This window comes from Oreochromis niloticus, linkage group LG13, assembly GCF_001858045.2.
Source record: "Oreochromis niloticus isolate F11D_XX linkage group LG13, O_niloticus_UMD_NMBU, whole genome shotgun sequence".
Lineage (NCBI taxonomy): Eukaryota > Metazoa > Chordata > Actinopteri > Cichliformes > Cichlidae > Oreochromis > Oreochromis niloticus.
The window spans coordinates 33,471,321-33,494,454 of NC_031978.2; the positions used below are offsets into that span (position 1 = coordinate 33,471,321).

Sequence of the window (23,134 nt, forward strand, 5' to 3'; positions counted from 1 at the left end):
TTGCACGGCCCCCCCCACACTTGTATGCATGACTGACAACATCGGGGCATTAGCCTAACGAGGCAACGAATGGTTGTGTCATTACATGGTTCTCCTCCCACATTTAGACTCTGACATCAGTGAGCTCCTGAGCAATTGGAGGTGCAGCCTAGTGGTGTCAGATAGACCAAATAATAACATCCCAGAGGTGTTCTATTGGATTTATAACAGGCAAGTGTGGAGGTCAGTCAATGGCATCAATTCCTTAATTCCTTTAAAAGCATGCTGTTCGTTTTTTTGAGGAGTGCACAAAGGAGAATCTTTTGCAGATATATCCTCAACATCATTTTCCATTGAACTGATTTAAAATAGGTAACCTTCTAAAAGGTTTTGATGGTAGGGGTAGAGTTGAGGGATGGGGGACATGCTGGGAAGTATATTAGTTGTTCTTCCTGGCATTCCTCTTTGTAATTGGTGGAAAATGCGCATGAACATGTTGACAACAAATATTTAACAATTTGCTTTTTTGGCAAGCTCTTACAGACTATTTCGTAAGCAGAGTGGCATTATAAATTATGTTTAGCAATAAAAAAAAAGTGGTATTCAAAAGAGGAGGGAGAGAAGCGGGCAGCATGAATATACAGCCAGGAATTTGTTCTAGAGCACTGTTGTTAATGGCTTTGTTGAGCAGGAGGCCCCAAAGATCAAGTTTTGATGGGTGAGTAGTTTGTGTCTTTGTAAAGTGTTAAAACATTGTTAACATTTATGTGTTGAAAATGTGCTCTCTCACTCTAATATGCATGTGTGATATATCTATTTTCTGGTCAACTGGAAATAATTGTGGTTTGAGAAATTCTGTAAATGAGTGTGCTTGTTTGGTATGCTGACCCTGTCCGGTCAGTCTGCTAGGACCTGTGCTTAATGGGCTGTTTTTTCCATTCTTATACACATTACAGTTGCCTTTATGTTTAGCAGGGTTATGGCAGCACAACTATAGTATATGTTGTGAGGCCATAAGATAAGTTCAAAGGAACCTGTCAGTTTCCTGACCTTTTACTGCATGTGTTTCCATGGTGATAATCAAAAACGACCTCCCCACCCCCACTCAACAGACACCTGGATGAAGTTGAATGTACTTGCATCCCTTCCTTACATCTCTCTGTCACATCCTCGCAAGAAGGAACTAAAAAAACAGCCCTTGGTTAAAATAGTATTTGGATGACAAAGACACGGGCTGATTGACTGAATGCCCAGATCTGAAAACACTGCATCATCATCATCATCATCATCATCATCATCTATGATTATGATGAAATCATGGCTATAACTCATCACTCAAACCTTTTCCACTGGTTTTGGCAAACAGCTTCTACAGTATGGCCTCCACCCTCTTTCTCAAAGATGTAGTTTGAGTGCTTCTGGGTTTTGTTGAGTATCACCCTTCAGTGTTGTGGAAAGTCTTTTGGTAAAATGTGTGAAACTTTCTCATGCCACCAAAGCAAGCAGGTGACGTCTGCAATCAATTGTGGCAATAGATGAAAGAAATCAGCCTTGCTATAATTTTTGTAGAATCAGTTAATAATAAAATCATGTTACACCCACAACTTTGTGTGTTCACTGGCGCGATGTGGTGGAAAATGGTGCACTTAAGGGAGTGGTTGTGAGGATTTGTGCACATGAAATAAATGAATTCCTCCTTTTGCCTTCAAGGGGGATATATTCCTCTAGCTTTGGGTTAAATATTTTAATTCCTGGAATCTACCAAAGTATATTGGGCCTTGGTGCAGCCCCTCAGTTCATTTACTGTCTGAAATCCTTTCACAGCCTCAGAGTGCTGAGTTTTGGGTGGAAGTCTCAGTGCATTGCACTGAGACTTTAAATACATCGGGAAGATGGCTCCCTGAGATGAGCTGCTCCAAGAGTGCCTCGGGCAGCTTAAGACGTATGGTGAGGAGGAACTGTCATAGAAATCCAAGCCCCTGCATGAGATGTAGCATCGACAGAGGAAGTGGCTGTCAACAAGAAATCCTAGCAGTGGCTAGAAAAGGCCAGCTTAAAGACAGCACAGAGATTTTTATCGTAGCAGGAATACAGAAAACTTGTCCAATTATATCTGTAAGGTCTTTGTGAACAACATGTTATTATCCAGTAAGTATGTTAGTAGGTTCTGGCACTAGAGTGCTAAAAACAAGCTAGCATGGTCACAAAACTGATTAACAACCCCTCTGCTACTTAACAGACCAGTTTAATATCCCAGACGTTTACAAAGTGTCCCTTTCCTTTTTTTTTTTTGACCAGTGTATATTATTACTGTTGTGACAGACCGAATGCATTTTCATTTGGAGGATGCTTTTCTGCCCCAACTTGATGCTCAGTTGTTTCTGTATCATATGTTATGGTTGGGATCATTTATTGTAACGGTCAGACAGAAATGCCATCATGGAGACAAACTGGGGGAAAATAAATGCTGTCACTTTCCTCCAGTATTCTGTGGAAAAGAGATCATCCCCACAACATTGTTAAGGACAATATTTATCTTGACTGAATGAATACAAATTATGCCAGGTTAAATATAAGTCTGACTAATGCAGCTGTTAGTATCAAAAGAGAGTGCTTGATAAGCAAGTCTTCTTTCTGAGTTTTTTTTTTTTCAAATACACACATACTTTCTGACTCAAAGATCACAGTAGGTGGACTGAATCCAGATATGATCTACTACATGTGCATAGAAGGAGTTGATGACAACATTTGGAATATATCTGAATTTACAGCATTACACCTGTCAGACAGCTATGTGGGTGGAATATCTCCAAACCAGATGTGTTTCTGTTGATATTCACTTTTCTCTTTATGGAACATGTCCATTACCTTGATGCACTGCAGATCACATGCGTTGTGTTAGGTCTGGTGCAACTGTCTGACTCTTTCTAAATTTTTTACATGGAACTAATGTCTGCAGGTGACGTCACACACTTTTTACAGATGCAAAGTATAGAACAAGTCACACACCATACAAGGCTTAGGTACACTTTAGGATTTTACCTAAGAAAGCAGATACTGGGAAAATTATTAAAATCTTCAACCAGTCAGGAATTGACATGCATTTAATGTTTTATATTTGCATGGAAATGAGTAGGTTTGACAATAATGCCTCCCATAGACAAAAAAGACTATAAATAGTCAGATACCCTCTCACATTTAAAAAAAAAAAAAAGAAGTGTGTCATAAATTGTGTTTTTAGTCACATGATTTGAGGACTGAGCTCTTGAAAGACTACAGCTAGATGTATGTTTTTTTTGTGATACTCCTGGTGGAAATTTACAAGAACAAAAAGTGTTGAACAATGGAGGAGAGGCAAGGGAAGCTTTTGTCTACAGATGCTGTTGTGTGTGCAGAGGCTTGTTCTAAAAGATCACCTGAAGTAAAAAGACAAGACACTGAAAATGTGGAAACAACACTGGACACAACACTGAGTGGGGCAACAGAAAGAGATCCCACCGACTGGTGGTTGACAGTGTTGACTTGACTATATTTTTCATGACCTGTTTCTTTTATGTGCCATAAATAGTAATAACTATGACTGACACCGGACATATTCAAGTCTACATTAACACATTCAGAATAAAACTTTATAACTACAGTCAAGCAACATTTTTTTATTGCCCAAAATTGTTGTTGCAGGATGTGAAGAAGCATTAGGCTTGAATAAATATAAAAAAAATCCCTTCCACCACTTGCTCCAACACTTCAGTTCAATTCAATTTTATTTATACAGTGCCAAATCACAACAACAGTCACCTCAAGGCGCTTTATATTGTAAGGTAGACCCTACAATAATACATACAGAGAAAAACCCAACAATCATATGACCCCCTATGAGCAAGCACTTTGGCGACAGTGGGAAGGAAAAACTCCCTTTTAACAGGAAGAAACCTCCGGCAGAACCAGGCTCAGGAAGGGGCGGGGCCATCTGCTGCGACTGGTTGGGGTGAGAGAAGGAAGACAGGATAAAAGACATGATGTGGAAGAGAGTCAGAGTTTAATAACAAGTACTTCAGAATCCGAATCCTGAACTTCCTATTTTTAGAGCAGGCTATTGTGATGATTGCCTGTATTTCTAAGATGGAAACAGACCAATACACAGAGGTTGCCAACAGCCAGGGCTAAGCTTGGTTGTAGCCTCAATATTCGTCTTTAGGAATCTGCTTTCCAACAAAAAAAAGCTCTGGCTCTAAAACCAGGCTATCACCTGGATCACATTTTCCATGTATTTTATCCCCACATTAAAAGCTGTGCAGGAACAAAGAAACAAGAAGACATCCTTAGTGTTGTTTACCTGAGAGTTCTTCTTCGAAATATTTTCCTTTCCTTTCCTCAGTCCAGCAGTCCATTATGAGTGCAGATCAGAGGGTCTCAACGTTTTGATGTCTGAGGTTCACTTTAAGGAATCAACTTTACAGCAAAAATTCACACATCAAATGCCAAAGTTTGGAATGTGCCTCTACAAGAGATTTGGTTTGGTTTATGTTAGTAATGAAAGTTTTGTTTTTTGTTTTTTAACCATTAGTGAGGTGAGTGTTAGAGTCAGCACATCACCTGTGTATGTTTTACAGACACTGCTTTTTCATAGGTTAGTATACAAGTGAAGTAAACCAAACACAATATGTTGTGGGACTGCACTACAAAATTGCAATTTACATCTCCATGTACACTAGGACCTAGTCTACTGTATACATAGTATCAATTTGAATATTAATAAATGATAATTAATATTTAGACTGGTGAAGCAATACAGCATTTGTATCATTTAGTGTAGAGAGAGAAAAAATATAACTATTAATTATATATAATAATTGTTGTATATGTTATTATATGTTCTATATAATATTCTTTAACCTACACCATGTGTGTGTGTGTGTGTGTGTGTGTGTGTGTTGTTAGGGGGGAACACAGTGTAAAAGTAACAGTTTATTTGATCATGGACAGCACAAAGAGGGGATTTCCAAATCCAGATTTATCCAGACTACATTTTTTATGACTTGGTCATGGAGCTAATCAAGTGAGAAACACTGAAAGATATAAAAATATTTGAATAATTACTAATCTGGTCTCCATCAGTGCCACCTGCTGAGAGATGACTCAGATAACATGTGTAATATTTGTGGAACACAGTCTGCTTATTTATTTTAGAGTTTAGTCATTTAAACTGGAAGTCATTATGTTCTTAGAGAGGCCTAACTGGAGAATGTGTGTGGGTGTTGAGGTGGGTCAGTCAGTGAGTCTGTGTGTGGGTGGGGGCTTCGGTTTGAGTCCCCTGACAAACTTGGGCCCCGAGAAACTCGAAGCAAACGTTCTCGGGGTTAGCGTGTAGGCTCCCCCCTCCTGACGTCACGTCTGGAGGCAGGCTGCTCGCGCTGCTGACACCGTTCACCTCCAACGGAGGAACTTTTTGGAGTTCTCGGGCTCTCCTAACTCAAGTCAAACAGGCTGAGAGAAACCCGCTGCAGCCCGCACAGCCTCAGTGCTACAGGGAGACAGAGGAGGGCGACGGGCTCGTCTACAGCCGAGGAACACTTCAACGTTACGATTTCTCTCTTATTTGTCAGGGCTAAGTTAGCTCATTCTGATGGTTGGAATTCCGTATCTGCAAGAATATGTTGAGGAATACACACGTTTTTCTTACTCGTAAGAAGTGAGAAGTTTTTTTTTCACAGAACAGAATCTGGACCTTTTTTTCACCCTTGCAAACTTTTGTCTTTACTTCTTTATTGTGTGTGGATATGGCTCGGATATATTTGGGGTTTTTCCTTTCCTTTGGGATGTTTCTCTTCCCGGTTTGTGTGTCACCGGAGCGGCAGCAGAGTCAGAGCGGCTTCAGGAGGCTGTACGTACTGCAGCCCGGACCGGGGCCCGGGACGGCCGGAGCCAACGGCGGGGTGCGAGTCAGCTCCATCTCGAGTCTTCACGGCCTGTCGGGGCAACCGCACACGTATAATGTGGAGCTCACGGCCAACTTTGGCGGCCAGGTCCGGAGCCGCAGGATGGGGAAGCAAGCGGCGTCAGCCCCGCAGCAGCAGCAGCCGGTAGTCCGGCAGGAACAGAGCCAGAAGCAGCTCCTGAAGCTGTCCGGGTAAGAGACTGGCACCGTGTCAAGAGGGAAACAGGGTTTGCTAGCGGGGAATAGATTTCATGACTTTTTTGTAAACTTTTATGTTAAAGCAGATAGTTTAGAAAAGCAGGAAAATGAGACACGCACAGGTTATATTACAGCGCTATCTGAATGGCATGCATAACTTTATTGTGCAATTGTGCATGAAGCGCCTCTCTCCTGTGTACAGGAGCACACCTTAATCATCAGGCGCTGACTTTTGTTTGACGCTATCAGGAGCTGACAGTGTGTATTTGAGTTCGGTTGCTCTCTTAATGCGCAGGTCAAACACCGTCTCACCCGCCTAATGGACCAAGTGTGCCAATGGATTAAATTATTACCGATGATGTTGCCCAATAAAATTAGCTGGCTAACACATGACTCTTCCGACCACGACAGATAGAAGTAACTGAGACTATTTTCAGAGTTAGAATGTGACTGAATCCGTGCTGCACTTTGTTACTCTAAGTGTAGGCTTGCGTTGTTGCCAAGGCTTAGTATCCTCTTGGGATATCCACACAGGTGTGTTTCTTCCAGTCATGCCTTGTTAGGCCTCTCCTCTTCAGGGTGAAGTTGACTGACCCTCCTGTTAGTTTGCTTTACCCGCAACAGCAGACAAGTTGCACTTACTCATCATTCTTATTGGCAGTGACCTCATATAATTTCTTTGTGACACTTTAATCTTTAATCAAGGTTGTAAAGTTATTGAATAATAATACTAAATAAGAACAAGAGTTGCCTTAGCTACACTAAACCAATTTACTCAGTTGTATTAACTGTTTAATAGGTCATGATCAGTTTAAATGAATTTCAGGTAAGTTGTAGTACAGTACTTACCTGCAGTAATTTGTATTTGGTGGTATGGCGCTCTTCATTGACTTGCCTGCTTTTGCAGCTGAATATCTGGATTGCATCCAAGGAGAAGAGCAGTAGCACAGAACAGAGCAGGCACCACTTACAACAGTGATGACACTGATTATGTCTGAACCAGCATGAAATGGAGGAGGGGATTGGAAAGTGGCTTGCACATTCAAAGCAACTATGGCTAGGCTAAAGCTGCCTAAAAAGCATTCACTATGAGATCGACCAGTTGTAGAAGGGTGTCAGCTGAGCAAACACTGAATGTGGACTGGTAAAGAGATCTGAGATTGTGGCTGAGTTTGACTTCTTGGCCTGCCTGCACTAATGATGAGGTATTCCAACAGAATTACAAAGCAATTAGGTAGTAATTGTTTTTCAGTATAAAACTGACACAACTAAAGGAACAATGAACATAACAGGTGTTTGTATGGTGTTGAACATGTGCTGCAAGAGCACATTCAATGTTATTCGGGGTGGCTGTAGCTGAGGAGGCAGAGCAGGCTATCTACTAATTGGAAGGTTGGTGGTTTGATCCCTGGCTGCTTCAGTCTGCAGGCCAAATATCCATTGCTCTCTGATACATCCATTGGAGTGTAAATATTAGATAGAAAGCACTTAAGCATAGAAAGAAGTGCATGTGTGACTAAGGCATTTAGTAAAGTGAGTGCTCAGGTAGAGTAGAAAAGCCCAATACTACAGGGAGTGCAGAATTATTAGGCAAATGAGTATTTTGTCCACATCATCCTCTTCATGCATGTTGTCTTACTCCAAGCTGTATAGGCTCGAAAGCCTACTACCAATTAAGCATATTAGGTGATGTGCATCTCTGTAATGAGAAGGGGTGTGGTCTAATGACATCAACACCCTATATCAGGTGTGCATAATTATTAGGCAACTTCCTTTCCTTTGGCAAAATGGGTCAAAAGAAGGACTTGACAGGCTCAGAAAAGTCAAAAATAGTGAGATATCTTGCAGAGGGATGCAGCAGTCTTAAAATTGCAAAGCTTCTGAAGCGTGATCATCGAACAATCAAGCGTTTCATTCAAAATAGTCAACAGGGTCGCAAGAAGCGTGTGGAAAAACCAAGGCGCAAAATAACTGCCCATGAACTGAGAAAAGTCAAGCGTGCAGCTGCCAAGATGCCACTTGCCACCAGTTTGGCCATATTTCAGAGCTGCAACATCACTGGAGTGCCCAAAAGCATAAGGTGTGCAATACTCAGAGACATGGCCAAGGTAAGAAAGGCTGAAAGACGACCACCACTGAACAAGACACACAAGCTGAAACGTCAAAACTGGGCCAAGAAATATCTCAAGACTGATTTTTCTAAGGTTTTATGGACTGGTGAAATGAGAGTGAGTCTTGATGGGCCAGATGGATGGGCCCGTGGCTGGATTGGTAAAGGGCAGAGAGCTCCAGTCCGACTCAGACGCCAGCAAGGTGGAGGTGGAGTACTGGTTTGGGCTGGTATCATCAAAGATGAGCTTGTGGGGCCTTTTCGGGTTGAGGATGGAGTCAAGCTCAACTCCCAGTCCTACTGCCAGTTTCTGGAAGACACCTTCTTCAAGCAGTGGTACAGGAAGAAGTCTGCATCCTTCAAGAAAAACATGATTTTCATGCAGGACAATGCTCCATCACACGCGTCCAAGTACTCCACAGCGTGGCTGGCAAGAAAGGGTATAAAAGAAGAAAAACTAATGACATGGCCTCCTTGTTCACCTGATCTGAACCCCATTGAGAACCTGTGGTCCATCATCAAATGTGAGATTTACAAGGAGGGAAAACAGTACACCTCTCTGAACAGTGTCTGGGAGGCTGTGGTTGCTGCTGCACGCAATGTTGATGGTGAACAGATCAAAACACTGACAGAATCCATGGATGGCAGGCTTTTGAGTGTCCTTGCAAAGAAAGGTGGCTATATTGGTCGCTGATTTGTTTTTGTTTTGTTTTTGAATGCCAGAAATGTATATTTGTGAATGTGGAGATGTTATATTGGTTTCACTGGTAAAAATAAATAATTGAAATGGGTATATATTTGTTTTTTGTTAAGTTGCCTAATAATTATGCACAGTAATAGTCACCTGCACACACAGATATCCCCCTAAAATAGCTAAAACTAAAAACAAACTAAAAACTACTTCCAAAAACATTCAGCTTTGATATTAATGAGTTTTTTGGGTTCATTGAGAACATGGTTGTTGTTCAATAATAAAATTATTCCTCAAAAATACAACTTGCCTAATAATTCTGCACTCCCTGTATATAAGAACCTGTCCATTTGCCATATCTTAGTATTGACACTCCAAGTTTCTCTTAAAAAGCTTTTCCTTCATGTGATGTTTTGATGGTGGTAGAGACATAGAGGCAATTTCTTAATTACTATTTGAAAATGGTAAATGGACTCGTTCTTATAAAGCGCTTTTCACAACTTGTACATTCACCCATGCACTTTTTTTCTACGCTGTTTCTAAGTGCTTCCTATCTAACATATCACATACATTCTTAGTACCATGCATGTCACTGGAACAGACTGGGATCGAACCACCAACCTTCCAGTTAGTAGGTGACCTGCTACAGCCGCCCCGGTTTCGGTGGGTTTGAGATGTGCAGCAGTCTTATTATGAGCAAAAAAATCAAAGCAGTTATTAAGAAAATTTTGGAAACCAGTAAAAAAGAGAAAAGGTCCTGATTTAAGTAATGGACATTTGTTTTGTGAAAATCTGTTGTTCCTGGTATTGTTTTGTAAGGTTAACTATATCAGCTAATGGTGGATGTACAGTCACCTTCACAGCTAACTATTTGTAGCTCTTCCCAGTACCAGAGAAATTAATTTTAATTTTTTTATTAGTGAGGGAAGATCCTGTGACCTACTGCTGTTTAGGAGAAATAAAATGTAAAGTTGAATATTTTTTTTAATGAAAATTATATTTCGTATTCATGAAAAGTTGTCTTTTGTTTGTATATGCCGTCAATTAGAGTTCTTAGAGAAAAACTCAGAATCTACAAAAATCACTATTGGCAGGTCACAGTCAGCCAAAAATTGGAAATTGGATTTGGTTAAAAGACATACACTTGGTGGCTCTCTAGTAAACAGTCCTTCTAAGGGGATACCTATGTTTATACACTTTGACTCATTCACCCGATTCACACCAGCAATTGCTGCTATCTAGGTACAGTGGGTGGCTGATGGCCACTACATGATGTCTACCTCTGTATCCACTCTTAGTGATGAGCTGGCTTAGTTCTATGCAGAACAGCAGTGGATAGGGCCAATGCATCACCTTGTATATTCCACACTTGATGGTGACTTGTGTGATTGCCTTGGAATTAGTGTTGTTTTCCACAGTTCCACTGAACACTTGATGAATGTTTTTAACACACTATTAGCCAAGCACTCCAGGATCCACGTGCAGGGCATTGAGTCATAGGGTTTCTTGGAGCCAATTCAAATCAGGTGTTAAAGTTCAAGTGTATTGCTCTATCAACCAATTACTGTTGCTTTGACATGCTGCTGTTATTTCCATTGCCCCTCTGAGCTGTGCCCTGGTGTTGATCTGGAGACTCTTTGTCAGATATCTGCTATTGTGATGTTGACCATTTCTTGTTCTGGGAGGTTGCTGTGGTGTGCTCCTAGGTCCACCAAGCACTTTGTGTTGGTCGTGTGTAATGCCTTTCTCCCAGATATTCTTCCAATGTTGCTCAGTTTCAGTTCTAGTTGGGTCTGCCCTTTTGTACAACTTGTTGTACATCTTATTCATTCAGGACCCGTCCCTCATTTTGATTCTCATCAGAATCTCGTGATTCTGGCTTCCAGGCTTGTTCTCCATGTTAGAGCGTTCACATCATTCATTCTTGATTTTATACCCAGGTGCTTCTAAGATTACTGTCAGTAGAACCTGAGCGCTCACTGGCCCTGCTGTATTCATGTCTGCCAACATCTGTTCTGATCGGACTTTGCTAGTGAGCAAGGGGAGTTGTGCCCTTGGATGTGCTTCTCATAATACCTCATATTGTTGTAGAGCTGGGCGATAGAACGATAACGATATGTATTGCGAAATAACTTTTTCTCGATAGAAAAATTTAACTATTGCGATAGGCCTCATCTCTTTTGTCCTCTTAAAAAAAAAAAAAGAACAGCCAATCCAAATTAAGTAGCGCAGAGCCGAACCAATCACAGCCGCAGCGTCACGTCACGTGACTTGTTACGTACAGCACAAGTGCCAAGGTGCACATGTGTATTTGTTTTTGCAGCCGGGCCGCCCGGGTAATGAAGGAAATGAGTTTGCCGACTAGAGAAAAATCAACCGAAAATATTTAAATCAAAACAAGCTGCTAATTATTTCATATTTTACTTGTGAGCAACGGCACATTTAAATCTTACAAATATAGTTATTTGGCTTATATCGTGATATATATCGTTATCGCCTGAAATGAAAAAAACATATCGTGATATGAAAAAATCTTATATCGCCCAGCTCTATATTGTTGTCATTCTTTGTCTGGATAAACCTGTGCGTGTTCTTTGTGGACTGGGTCTAATTAGTCTGTACCATGACTGATAACCTTTTAATGGTTGACTCCTGTGGCTGATTTAGCATGAACAACAAAATGTTCATACATTTATGCAGACCCTGCCCCTTTCTGTGTGGGGATTTTTAAGTAGCGCCATCTAAATGGGACCTGGATGTGGTCTGTATCTTATTTTCCAAAGGACAGTGTTCTTGTAATTCACCAAGTACCAGATTATTGTAGGGTCTTGACCTTACAGTATAAAGCCCCTTGAGGCCACTGTTATTGTTATTTGCTGTTATATAAATAAAATTGAATTGATTTGAATTGAAATGAAATTAATCTAAAGGGTGTAGTACCAAATCTTAACATTTTTTTACTACAACAGACAAAATGAGTGACAAATTAACCTGTAAGAACATCCATCCAGTACAGGGTAGCAGGGGGTTGGAGTCTGTCCCAGCTGTCACCTGGTGAGGGACAGGGTCCACACTGGTGAAAAAAACAAATGTCCCTATTTTGACGTTGAAGCTAGCAACAGGTTGCACTAAACGTGGCTTTATTTTGGACAGGACAGTAGAACAGACAGGAAAGCAGGGAGGGAGTGCAAGGGAAACAACACACGGGAAAAAGCCCAGGGCAGATTCAAGCCTGGGCCCCTGCAGTAGCCTTCCAACAGCAGGTTTTTACAGGCTGTAAAAAGATAATTCATCCAGTCTTTCAGGAAACAGTTTGCAAGGGTATCACCACTCTGTGAAAGATTGTAAGGGCAAACAACATAAAACTGAAAAGCATTTAGGGATTTCATGTCTTTCAAAGAAACTGAAGAAATCTTTATGTGCAAGGGACAAGAATGAAAATCAACACTGGATGATCTTCAGACAACAGGCATAAAATTGGAGGCATTAGAAGTTGTTATCAGTGTAAAATATCCAGCTTCTATGATGGCAGTGATGGTTTGGGGGTCATTAGGACAGATGCTGCCATCTGTACAGTGTCTCTTTCAGGGAAGGTCTTTTAACAGGACACTGCCAAAACCACATTCTGCATGCATTCCAGCAGCTTGGTAGTGGGTGTGTGAACTGCACAGGTAATCAGTAAAGTGAGACCACAGTTTGAAAAACAGATCTGTGAATTAAACAACAAAACATTGCACAAATACATGCAAAGTAACCTACAAAGTTAAACTTGCGTGTTTCCAGCCAAGCATGAGTCATTAAAACTGCAGACCAGTGGCTGAAGGAGCTGATTTCAATCTATCTGTTTGTTTGTTGGCTTAAACATGTAGAGTAGTTTAGTTGTGTCCTCAGGAATCTTTGGTTAGAATGAAAAGAGGGAAAGCAACCAGTACGGGAACACAAATCCACCAGGCTGTGTGTGGTCTCGCAGCCTGGCTTCAGCTGCTCACTCTGTGGCCTGGCAAAATGCTGGGATGTGTAATCAGTGAATAAAATTCAGCTGTGAATTTCTGTCACCCCTACCAAAAGGAAAAGGGTCTGAATTTTTACCAGGATACACAAGGCTGCAAGCGTGTGTCAAAGTACGAAATGTCTCCATAACCTGATTTGGTTACAAAATAGGGTCTGTAAGTATGTTTCTGTTGCTGCAGTTATAGTTTATAATATGCTTTCCCTTGTGAACGCCTTGTTCCTGTGCTATATATGAGTGTGTGTTGATAGATTTGAAAACAGTTTTTGACTAAATTATGGGGAAGAAAAGACTAATGCTTAAGCAGAGCTCTTTCAGAGCTGAGTCATATGTTGGAGCTTCTTAAGAGCGCATGAAAACCCCTCCCCCATTCTCTAGGGTCGACTACTGCAAAGAGTGGTTATAGTTTTCACACACATTAGTACGCAATCACTGAGAATGCGATGCAAGGCAAAACAGCACTGGCAGTGTGTGTGAATGGGTCAGGACTTTTCAGTGGAACTTCAAAACCCTCTGCTGTCCTCGATGGCTTCGTCTCCCTCAGAGGAGGGAAAAGAGTGTGAAAAAAAGAATAAGAGATCACAAACTGTGAGGTCTGTGTGACAATCACTGTCACACAGCACTCTGTATGTCCTCCTTCACTACATCCTCTGAGATCTTCCTTTTTTCACCTGCTTGGCAGTTCCATATTCAAAATTCTTGTCCAGTATAACCAGTATACCCCTCATTCCAAACCATCTTAACCTTGCCTGGTTAACTTTGCTGAACCTGATGTACTCGTATCTAATCCTGTCGCTTCTACTCACTCTCAAAGAAAATCTTAACATCTTCAACTCTACCACCTCCAGCTTGGCCCCCTGTGGTTTTGTCAGTGCCACCAACCCCAAAACATACATGACAACAGGTCTCATTACCATCTTGTAAACCTTCCCGTTCCTCTTTGCTGCTGTCCTTACGTCAAAAATCAGCTGAGACTCGTCTTGGCCCACTCCACCCTGCGTGCGCTCTTTTAACCTCTGAGTAATTTAACTCATCTACCTTGACTATCTCTACTCCTACATGTTCATCTTTCCATCTGTCTTTGAACCTCTCTCTTTGGCATATGCCTACCCTCCCAGTGCTCTTGTCTACTTTCTTCATCTCCCTGACTGTCCCACTTTTTTTCCTAATCACTTCATTTGAATACTTTCCTACACTTCCTCATTCCACTACCACGTCTCTTTGTCCTCTTTTCTCTGTCCAGAGGACAGAGATACACAAACACCTTCTTGACAGTTTCCTTCAGCGCTGAAGCTGCACTCTCCATGTCATCTGGTATCTCTTCCCTGGATAGTAGAGATGAGCTATCAGTGAAGAGTTACCCCATGACTGTCACGGGAACTGCTCCTGCTCTGAAATCCCAGCATCTCCTCCATGCCTCCTCTGGGATTCCCTGCCCTGCAGAACTGCTAACAAAGTCAGCTGGAAAAGACTCTCCATTGCCAAGAAGAGAAATCATGAATAGACTTGCAAAATAAAAAAGACACGTCACCTTCACATAATACACAACAAGCAAAAAAACGTCATCAGGTGTTTTATTGCTATTGACTTAATTGCGTGATTTTCAGTAAAAAAACAAAAAACAAAGAAAGACACCACACACTCATAGACTAGTGACCTCAGTGCAGATATTTTTTTGGCCCTTTCTGCCACGTCATCCCTGAGCAAACACACTATCTCACTCTCTCTCAACAAATTGTTGCATTGATGTCAACAGATTCAAACACATTTTCCACAAATGACAGAAAGCGAGGTCAGGAAGTACAAATTATTTCCTAGTAGCAGGATAGTCGTCAGTTACAGCAAGATGATGTATGCAGCTAGTTAGCAGAGAGAGGGATGTAAACAGTCTAGAAGACTGACTGACTTTGAAAATGTTCCTTCACAGTAATGAGATCAGAGTAGTGCTTTTGTTGGCCTCATTTCTTATGTTCATTGAATTACTGTAGTCTGGTCCAAATATCTGAAAGTAGCAGTTATGGTAGTGAAAACATCATTGTTAATTAATACACTCAATTTGTTGCTGTGGCAGTTAACTTGTGTATCTTATTGTCCTGCTATGTCATATCGTCTGTGATGATAGAACAGAGATATGGTGTCTATCTCCTGTCTATCTCTGAGTTCCTGTAAGATCAAACTCAGGATTAGTTATGACACGTACTTTCAAAACGTTATAAAACACAAAAACTTGAGTTTTTTTCTATAAAACAATTGCTGTTTTTTTTCTAAAAAGTCTTTTTTATTTTTCTTTAAATCATAGGCTTAGGGTAAGGATTACTTATCGTCAATCAAGGCTTGCACTTCAAAGGGTGACTAGTAATTCATCTGTGTATGAAACTACAGCAAATAACTTGTGACAGCTGTCAAATATATATGGTTTAGTGCAGTTTGATCCTGTTTTGAACAGACCCGTGTCTTACAAGCTTCTGCCATGTGTCTGAAACTCCCCAAGAGGTTAAGACTAACTTCATCACCTAACCACTCTCTTTGTTGATGATGTTTGTTGGAAACTCTAGCTGATCCAGTTCCTACAGCTTGACTTAATCAAGTCTGTGTGAATCTTTTCCAAATTTAAGATTCAAGTTCGCTTTTTAAGTGTAACAAACTTACCACAATAAACACTGTTTTACAGACAATTCTTGCCTTTCCAGTCATACTTAATGTCACGAGGCCAAACCACGTGTCAAGCCCTCTGTGAGCATTCAAGTTTGGAAAATGTCTGCCTAACTGATAACTATGATGGAACATTTGTATGAAGATCAAACTTTTGGGTGTTAAAAATAGAAAAAGATTAAAGATTAATATATTCCATTTCTATATTTAAATCTGACTCTTAAGACATTTGAAGACAAGACCAGACTGCCAAACAACACACGTGTTTCGGTGCAAGAAGGTGGAAAAAGAGGTGATGCTGGGATAGCATAAAGTTATGTGCCAGTTATGTGTCATATAGCACAGATATGACATTCAGAGCCTGTATATTTGGCTTGTGATTTTTAGGTTAACTGGTTTTCTATGGTTCTGGTTATTTTATCTGCCTTTTCTTGTTTGGTGTTTGCAGGGTGAATGTCTGTGGAGGGCAGTGCTGTCATGGCTGGAGTAAGTCTCAGGGATCACAGCGGTGCACGATGCGTAAGTTTGTACTAAACACCTCTCAGCACAACAGCGCCTTTACATTAAAACAGCTACTTCAGGCTACATAAGAGCACTAGATGCCTGCCAAAGTAATCCAGGCGCAATGCTTTGAAATCACGTGTTGCAACTGTCTCTCATTCTTCTCCTGGTTCGGCTCCTACAGAAGTTCTGGAATCATTTTCCTTCACAAAAATGGGATACTTAACAAAGCAAAAACTGATGTTCTGTAATTATGTAGATGGGCATTATGTAGATGCACTGCACTGGGGAAAAAAAACGAAACCACTGCCTGATGAGCAAATACTTGGTGGTAGCGAGGAAGATCTCCCAGTTAACAGTGTGCAGTGTATTTTTTTGGATATCGCCTGCAGTCAGTTGCTGCAGCTCCCATTGTTGTTTCCATCCATCCATGCATTGCTTTCCCCTCTGCAATCCTCTCCAACTTTGGTCTACCGGTTTCTCTTTTAATTCTTTTCCCAAGGAGAACATGCGTCTCGTGAATGAGTCGTAGTGTCTGGATGTTTTACATTTTTAAATTGCTGTCTGCAGAGTCATGAGGAGGTTATTATTGTACCGTCCAACTGGGGAGAACATGAGTCAGAGTGAAAGAGAAACAGATTTGAAATGGACTGTGTCTCTTGGCTCAGAAACATTGTTCAGGCCATTTTCTTATTTGGATAACTCACTTGCTATTCAGGACGTAAACAGCTTTTCTCCAGTGTTGTGCCCATCAGTTGTAGTTTTCAGTGGGAAAGAAGGTTGTTTTCTCTGGAGAGCATCCCCACGTGGTCCTGTTGAACGGCTCTCCCTGCGTTTGCCTCTGCCGTTTGCTTCCTTTAAAACATACTGTCAAAGCTTCTGCTTGTGACAAAACAGACAAAGTGTATTTTTGCCAGCAGTGGATTACCTATGAAGCTTTGACAACTCATCATTTTTCAAACTGCAATGTTACTGTTGTGGGGGACTGTGACCCCTAACTCTTTTCCTAACCCTGACCTTTAAGTGCGTACTCCTAATCAACTATTTGTTACTGCCTAAAACTAAAAAGCAATTTAAAGCAAAATAAAAAATATATAAATAAATGGAAACTAATCAATGAGTGGGAAAAAAGCAAAACCAAGAGCAAAACACAAAGTCCAAGTGGGAGGCAAACCACACTCTCCTGGCTGATGAACTTGTGACTAATGCCACAGTTTCCCCACAAACTTCCTAATACCAACCAACCTGAAACTATCTTTAGGCCTCTAAAGTGGGAAAGTTTTTCTGTCAGCAGCCAGTATTGCTGTGGTCCAGATGTTTAAAGGGCAGTTGTGCTTAATGGTGAGACGTAGGCAGCATGGGACAAATGGCCTTATGTGACATGCTGAGATGAGAATTTAACAGAGAGGCTGTTAAAAGAAAGAACCAAGGGACACAGGTGGGCTTTGAAGTTTGGTGACCATCATTCCTGACCTAAATGCCTCTATTCCAGTAAAAATAAAAGTACAATTTTGACAAAATGATCTTCGTTATCATTAGTATGGTAAATGGTCTGTATTTATATAGCGCTTTTATGGTCCCTAAGGACCCCAAAGCGCTTTACATATCCAGTCATTCACCCATTCACACACACATTCATACACTGTTTGTATGTCTGCAAAGTACACACAGATTTCATTTCGGCAAGTTTTATAGTCCAAACAAGAAGTGAAGTGAGAAGCTTTGAAATTTTTGTTTCATTAACACACACACACACACACACACACACACACACACACACACACACACACACCATCTGTCTCAGTCTTGCAGCTGAATATATGCTGTGACCCCCATGCACAAATAACCACCACAGTGGACTGAATATCAAACAGTGCAGACTTTCAGCTTGAATTCAGAGGTTTTTACAAATATTTTGCATGAAATGTTTAAAGAATTACATAAATTTTTAGATACAGTTCCCCAGTTTCATAAGTTCACAGTTAATGGGACAAACTCATATACATTTGACCCTTTCATGCATGAATTATGACAACCTCAATCGGGATTTTGTTTCTTAAGTATTTTTATTCATCTTTAGGCATGAAAAGATTAATAAAATACTTAAGAAAAAATCCTGATTGAGGTTGTCATAATTCATGCATGACAGTTCAGTTCAGTTTCAGTTTCAGTTTTATTTGTCATATGCAAGTTAGCACAGGGTCAACATTGCAATGAAATGCATTTGACGAGCAGCAGACAGTCACTCAGCAGTATACACTCAAAAAAATCTGTTGTTGGATGAACACAATTTAATCATGGCACCTATTTTCACGTGATTTAACCAAGTACAATAACCCATTTTGACCATGTCAAACCAACACATTTGGCATTTGATGGTTTACTGTAATCAGATTACGTTGGATCAACGTAGTATACATACATTGACTTGAAGTGATTTATTTAAGTATGTAGAGTGAAATTTGTTCTAATTCATTCTACACAAGTTAAAAACTTTAGGAAAACACAATGAAATCTTGTTGTTTGAACAACTACTTTGTTAATCAAGGCAGTTACTGCTAGTCTTGCTTAATGAACCAATACGGGGGTTGATGATTTTATAGAGACAAACAACCATTTGCACTTACATTGATAGGTTAATTGGTGATTCTAAATTACCCAACTCTAATTACACACTGCAAACCAGCCAGATCGTGGATTTGAACCCAGGCCTTCTTGCTATGAGCCACAGCACTAACCATCACGCCACCAAGCTGTCAATCCAGGGTTAACAAAACTAGGAAAGCTATGATTACAAGGCTTGATGCAGCATTTTCTGTACATTTTTGTCCTTGACAGGTTAAACCACAATAAATAGCGATAGCATACACGTGGTGTGGGTGTAGTTGTCTGCCTCTTAAAACTCCAGCGATTTTCCTGCATTTTGACATCTAATGTGATCTTGTGAATTTCGTGAGTCCAGGCAACTAACCACGCTTACTAGATTGTATCATGTCATCTCAACAAGAACAAATTAAGTTGCTGAATTTCATGCAGATGCTACATGATTTAATTACGTTCACCATAGAAACATGAAATTATTTAGTTCAAATTACAAGTTTGAATCTTGTACATGTAACAACCACCCAATTTCATTTTTTTGAGTGTGGTAAGTAAAAAATAGTAAGAGCAAAATGTTTATAAAATAGGGTTAAATAACGGTAATTACAATGAAACACGTCTTACATCTATAGTAACATTAAACGACCAGTGGATGGCAGGGTATGGAGTGACACATCAGTGTCCAATGTAGTGGTTTATGTGCAAGTATACCATCCACACTGACACAAATACAAGAAAAATGCCTTTAAATAGCTGTCCACTGTAGTGACCACAATATGAGAAAGGGTGAAATAGACTTTGCAGCCAGTGTCTGGCTAGTGGCCTGGTTCCACTGTTTTTTTTCTACTTTTTATTTTACAGAACTGTGCCGGCTCTCTTTTAAATGTCTTCCGGTTAAAATCTAATCTGACCTTTCAGTTCTGGATGTAACCAGTCGTTTGCACCTTGTTGTAAAGCCTCTGTATTTCTGCTCATCTCTTGATTGTAGACTCTGACACACGTGCGTCCTCATGCGCGTTCGTGACTTGATTAAAAGTTTATTTTTATAACCAGGGAAATAATTGTTCGTCATGCACTTTTGTCTTCTGTGTTTCTTCTTTCAGGCCTTTTGGTGTTGCTGAGCTACTCAATGCATTTATTTGTTTTTTCACAATGCACTAGATTGTTGACTTGGCCACCTCTAAAGTTTTTACTGTCTCTCTGATAGGTCTGTTTGGGTTTTTCAGCCTTATGATTAGATCTCTCGCTAAAATCTCTTTGAGTCTTTTATTTTAAATTACATTAAAAAGTACATTAACCTCCTAAGACCCGAACTCTTCCACGACATGCATTTTTAATTTCTCTTTGATATTTGTGGATATTGGGGCCCGATGAATGTAAAAACAAAGAATTTCCAGATTTTTTTTTTTTTACCTTATTTTTGTTTTTAAGAAAAATGAGAGCCACAAATGAGGATATTCATTTAAAATTTTAATAGAACAGTAGCAGTATAATGTCCTCGTAAGTGGATATCAGGCCCATGTATGCCCATGTAGAGCAAAATTGACTATTTTGGTCTAAATAACCAAAAATGTGATGTCCACATATGTGGACGGCAGGTCCTAGGAGGTTAAAAAGCTATAAAACAGCTATAAAATACAACATTTTGAATCAACTAATATTATTCCTGCTTTGTTTGTCATGAAACTGCTGCTTAGTCAGTTGTGCCGTTAATTTTGAACTAATGAAAATGGGTGACTGTTTATAAAAATTTGTATAATTCTTAAACATTTCATGCAACAATATTTTAAAACCCCTTGAATTAAAGCTGAAAGTCAAAGCCACAAAAATTACATCTTTGTCCTAAATATTGTGGAGGGTTCTGTACAAATGATGCTTGACAGCACAGAAAAATTAACTATAATGAGACAAAATGCAGGTGTAAATGTAGAAGAGAGTTGCTGTAAAGAGAACTCTGTTTTGTTTTCTTGTTGGAAAACTTCTGCATTTAACTTCACAGCTGCTACACAAAACAAACCCAAGTTGGATGCAACACCTCCTGGTTGCCTGTGTCAGGGAGACTGATGATAACTTTTGTTGATTGTGGATGTTATCTACCCAAATCCCTCTGCTTCCCCTTTGCTAATTAAAATGACTGAACCAGACCCATCCACAGTGGCACACGGCTGTTTGTGCCCAAACACTGTTTAAAAAATTTTAAAAAAGGAACGCAAATACAAATTGTCTGATGAAAATGATCAACCTCCAGAGGGCTGAATTCAAAGACACCCAAAAAATCTTCCATTGGATTTAGGTAAGATGAGCATGGAACCAGACAATGGTATCAATTCCTTTATCCTCCAGGAACGGCCTGCATTCTCATGCCACATGAGATGAGGCATTTTCATACATCAGGAGGAAACCAGGACCTAGCGCACTAGCGTAGGGTTTGACACTGCCCACATAGCAGACAGGTGTGGCCCGGATCTGGTGTCAAGCCGGCACTGCTGGCTGACTTCTGGCATAGTAAGTGGTTTGACATCCAGATATGGGCCAGGCCTGGCATAGATGGCACTGTTTATGTGATAGCATGCCACATCTGGCCCGATTGTGGTTTGGTTTATGTGGCCCAGGCTCATAGAAAACAGGTCTGGCCCAGATCCGCCATCAAGCTGGCACTTCTGACTGACTGGTGTCATGGCAGGGTGTATGTCAACCAGATGTGTGCCAGGTCTGGTAATGACGCCACTGTTTATGTTCCTATTTTCCTATTTTAGTTAGAAGACCCAAATGCCATGTTGCAATACTATACTGCTTCGGTAGCCAGCGTTTCAAATGCAGGTTTGACAGGTTTGTGAGTGTACACTTTATCCAAAAGCTAGTGACGGTTTGCTCATGTTTACCCCTGGGTGGCTGTAGCTCAGAAGGTAGAGCTGGTCAGCTACTGATCGCAAGGTTAGTGGTTCAATCCCTGGCTCCTCCAGTCTGTGTCAAGAGTGTTAGGAAGCACTCACTTTAGAGAAACTGGGTGAATGTGGCATGTTGTACAGAGCACTTTGAATAATCCAAGAGAGTAGAAAAGCGGTGTATAAAAATCAGTCCGTTCACTGTCTGAACAGAGTTTTGTCATGTTATTTTTGCACTATTATGTTCCGGCACATGTTGTTATTACATGGCTTGATTCAGGTACACATTAGGCTGACATCTGGGCCAGCACAGGGCCAGCAGTGTGTCTGCAACTGGCTTTGTGCTGGCCCATGTGTGGGCCACCTCTGGCAAACCAGATCTGGGCCACCAAAGGGCCGTCATTCTTTGCGGTATGTGGGCCATGTATAAGCACATTGTGTGGGCCAGATCCGGGCCATACCAATTTTGCTATGTGGGTGGGTCCCAGGATTTTATCTTAATACGTAATGGCAGTCAGGGTGCCGCTGACTAGCCTGTAGAGGTCTTTGTGGCTCTCGATGGAGATGCCTCCCCAGACTAGACCCACCACCAAACCAGTCATGCTGAATGATGCTGCAGGCAGCATAACTTTCTCCACACCTTTTGATATCTTACACATGTGCTCAGGTTGAGCCTGCTCCCATCTGTAAAAAGCACAGGGGGTGAAACTGCCAACTCTGGTGTTTCATGTCCAATGGCAGTCTCGCTCCACCGTCCCGGGCAGGGAGCACAGGGCCTACAAGAGGGTTGCAGGCCACCCTCATGAAGTCTGGTTCTGATTGCATTCACACCAGTCGCCTGCTAGAAGTCAATTTGTGAGGACAGGGTTCAAAACATTTCTCCTTGCACAAAGGAGCAGATAACAGTCCTTGTAATGGGTTAAAAACTGCTCTGTGGTGCTCTTGAGGCTGTGCTGGGAGGCACAGCAAACCTGACAATGGCACATCATGCTCCCGTGACCCTGAAAAAGATAAGCAGAAAAGAATGAATGGATGGATCCCCTCTTTCAATACAGTTACTTTGAGGAAAAAAAGTATCGTTTTTGGTGATAGCCAAAACATTAATGATTCATTTTTTAAAAACGATGTTATTGCTTTTTTATTAGTTAAAATTTCAAATAACTATATGGAAAATTTGAAGATGGACTTTAGCTTGAATAAAACTAAGAGAACTCAAATATATTCTAATCATTTGGAACTGTCACAGTGTTATTATTTCTATTTTTTTAGTGCTGTGATGTTGATATTAAAAACAATAACAACAATCTTATATCCATAAAATCTGTGGTTCTTGATGGTTTTAAGGACCTCTTGGTCTTCTTCTCCTAGTATCTCATTGAGCTGGCAGCTCTTCTATTTTGTATAAAAGATACTACAAATACTGTATCAATAGTATTAAAAGAAACTGTGGCTCTGCAGTGCAGGACAATTTGGAGGCCCAGATAACCACTCGTTCCGTACTCAGAAGAAGCAGGCGACTCGCTGCCCTACACTGCGTGGTGGTAAACAGAGGGGTATGGCCAAGATGAGG

The 23,134-nt window shown here is 40.7% G+C and overlaps 1 protein-coding gene across 6 annotated transcripts in view; it reads left to right on the forward strand.

Moving 5' to 3' along the window:
* The first annotated feature begins 5,310 nt into the window (after window positions 1–5,310).
* ltbp1 (latent transforming growth factor beta binding protein 1) overlaps window positions 5,311–23,134 on the forward strand; it is a 161,089-nt gene continuing 143,265 nt past the window's right edge. For 3 of the 6 annotated variants that reach the window (XM_025897470.1, XM_025897472.1, XM_025897471.1), the window contains exons 1-2: window positions 5,311–6,109; window positions 16,026–16,096. In XM_025897470.1, coding sequence (XP_025753255.1) covers window positions 5,760–6,109; window positions 16,026–16,096 — 421 coding nt within the window. In that variant the 5' untranslated portion in view covers window positions 5,311–5,759. The remainder of the gene's footprint in view (window positions 6,110–16,025; window positions 16,097–23,134) is intronic. The other 3 variants (XM_025897473.1, XM_019355343.2, XM_019355347.2) reach the window with 1 other exon arrangement.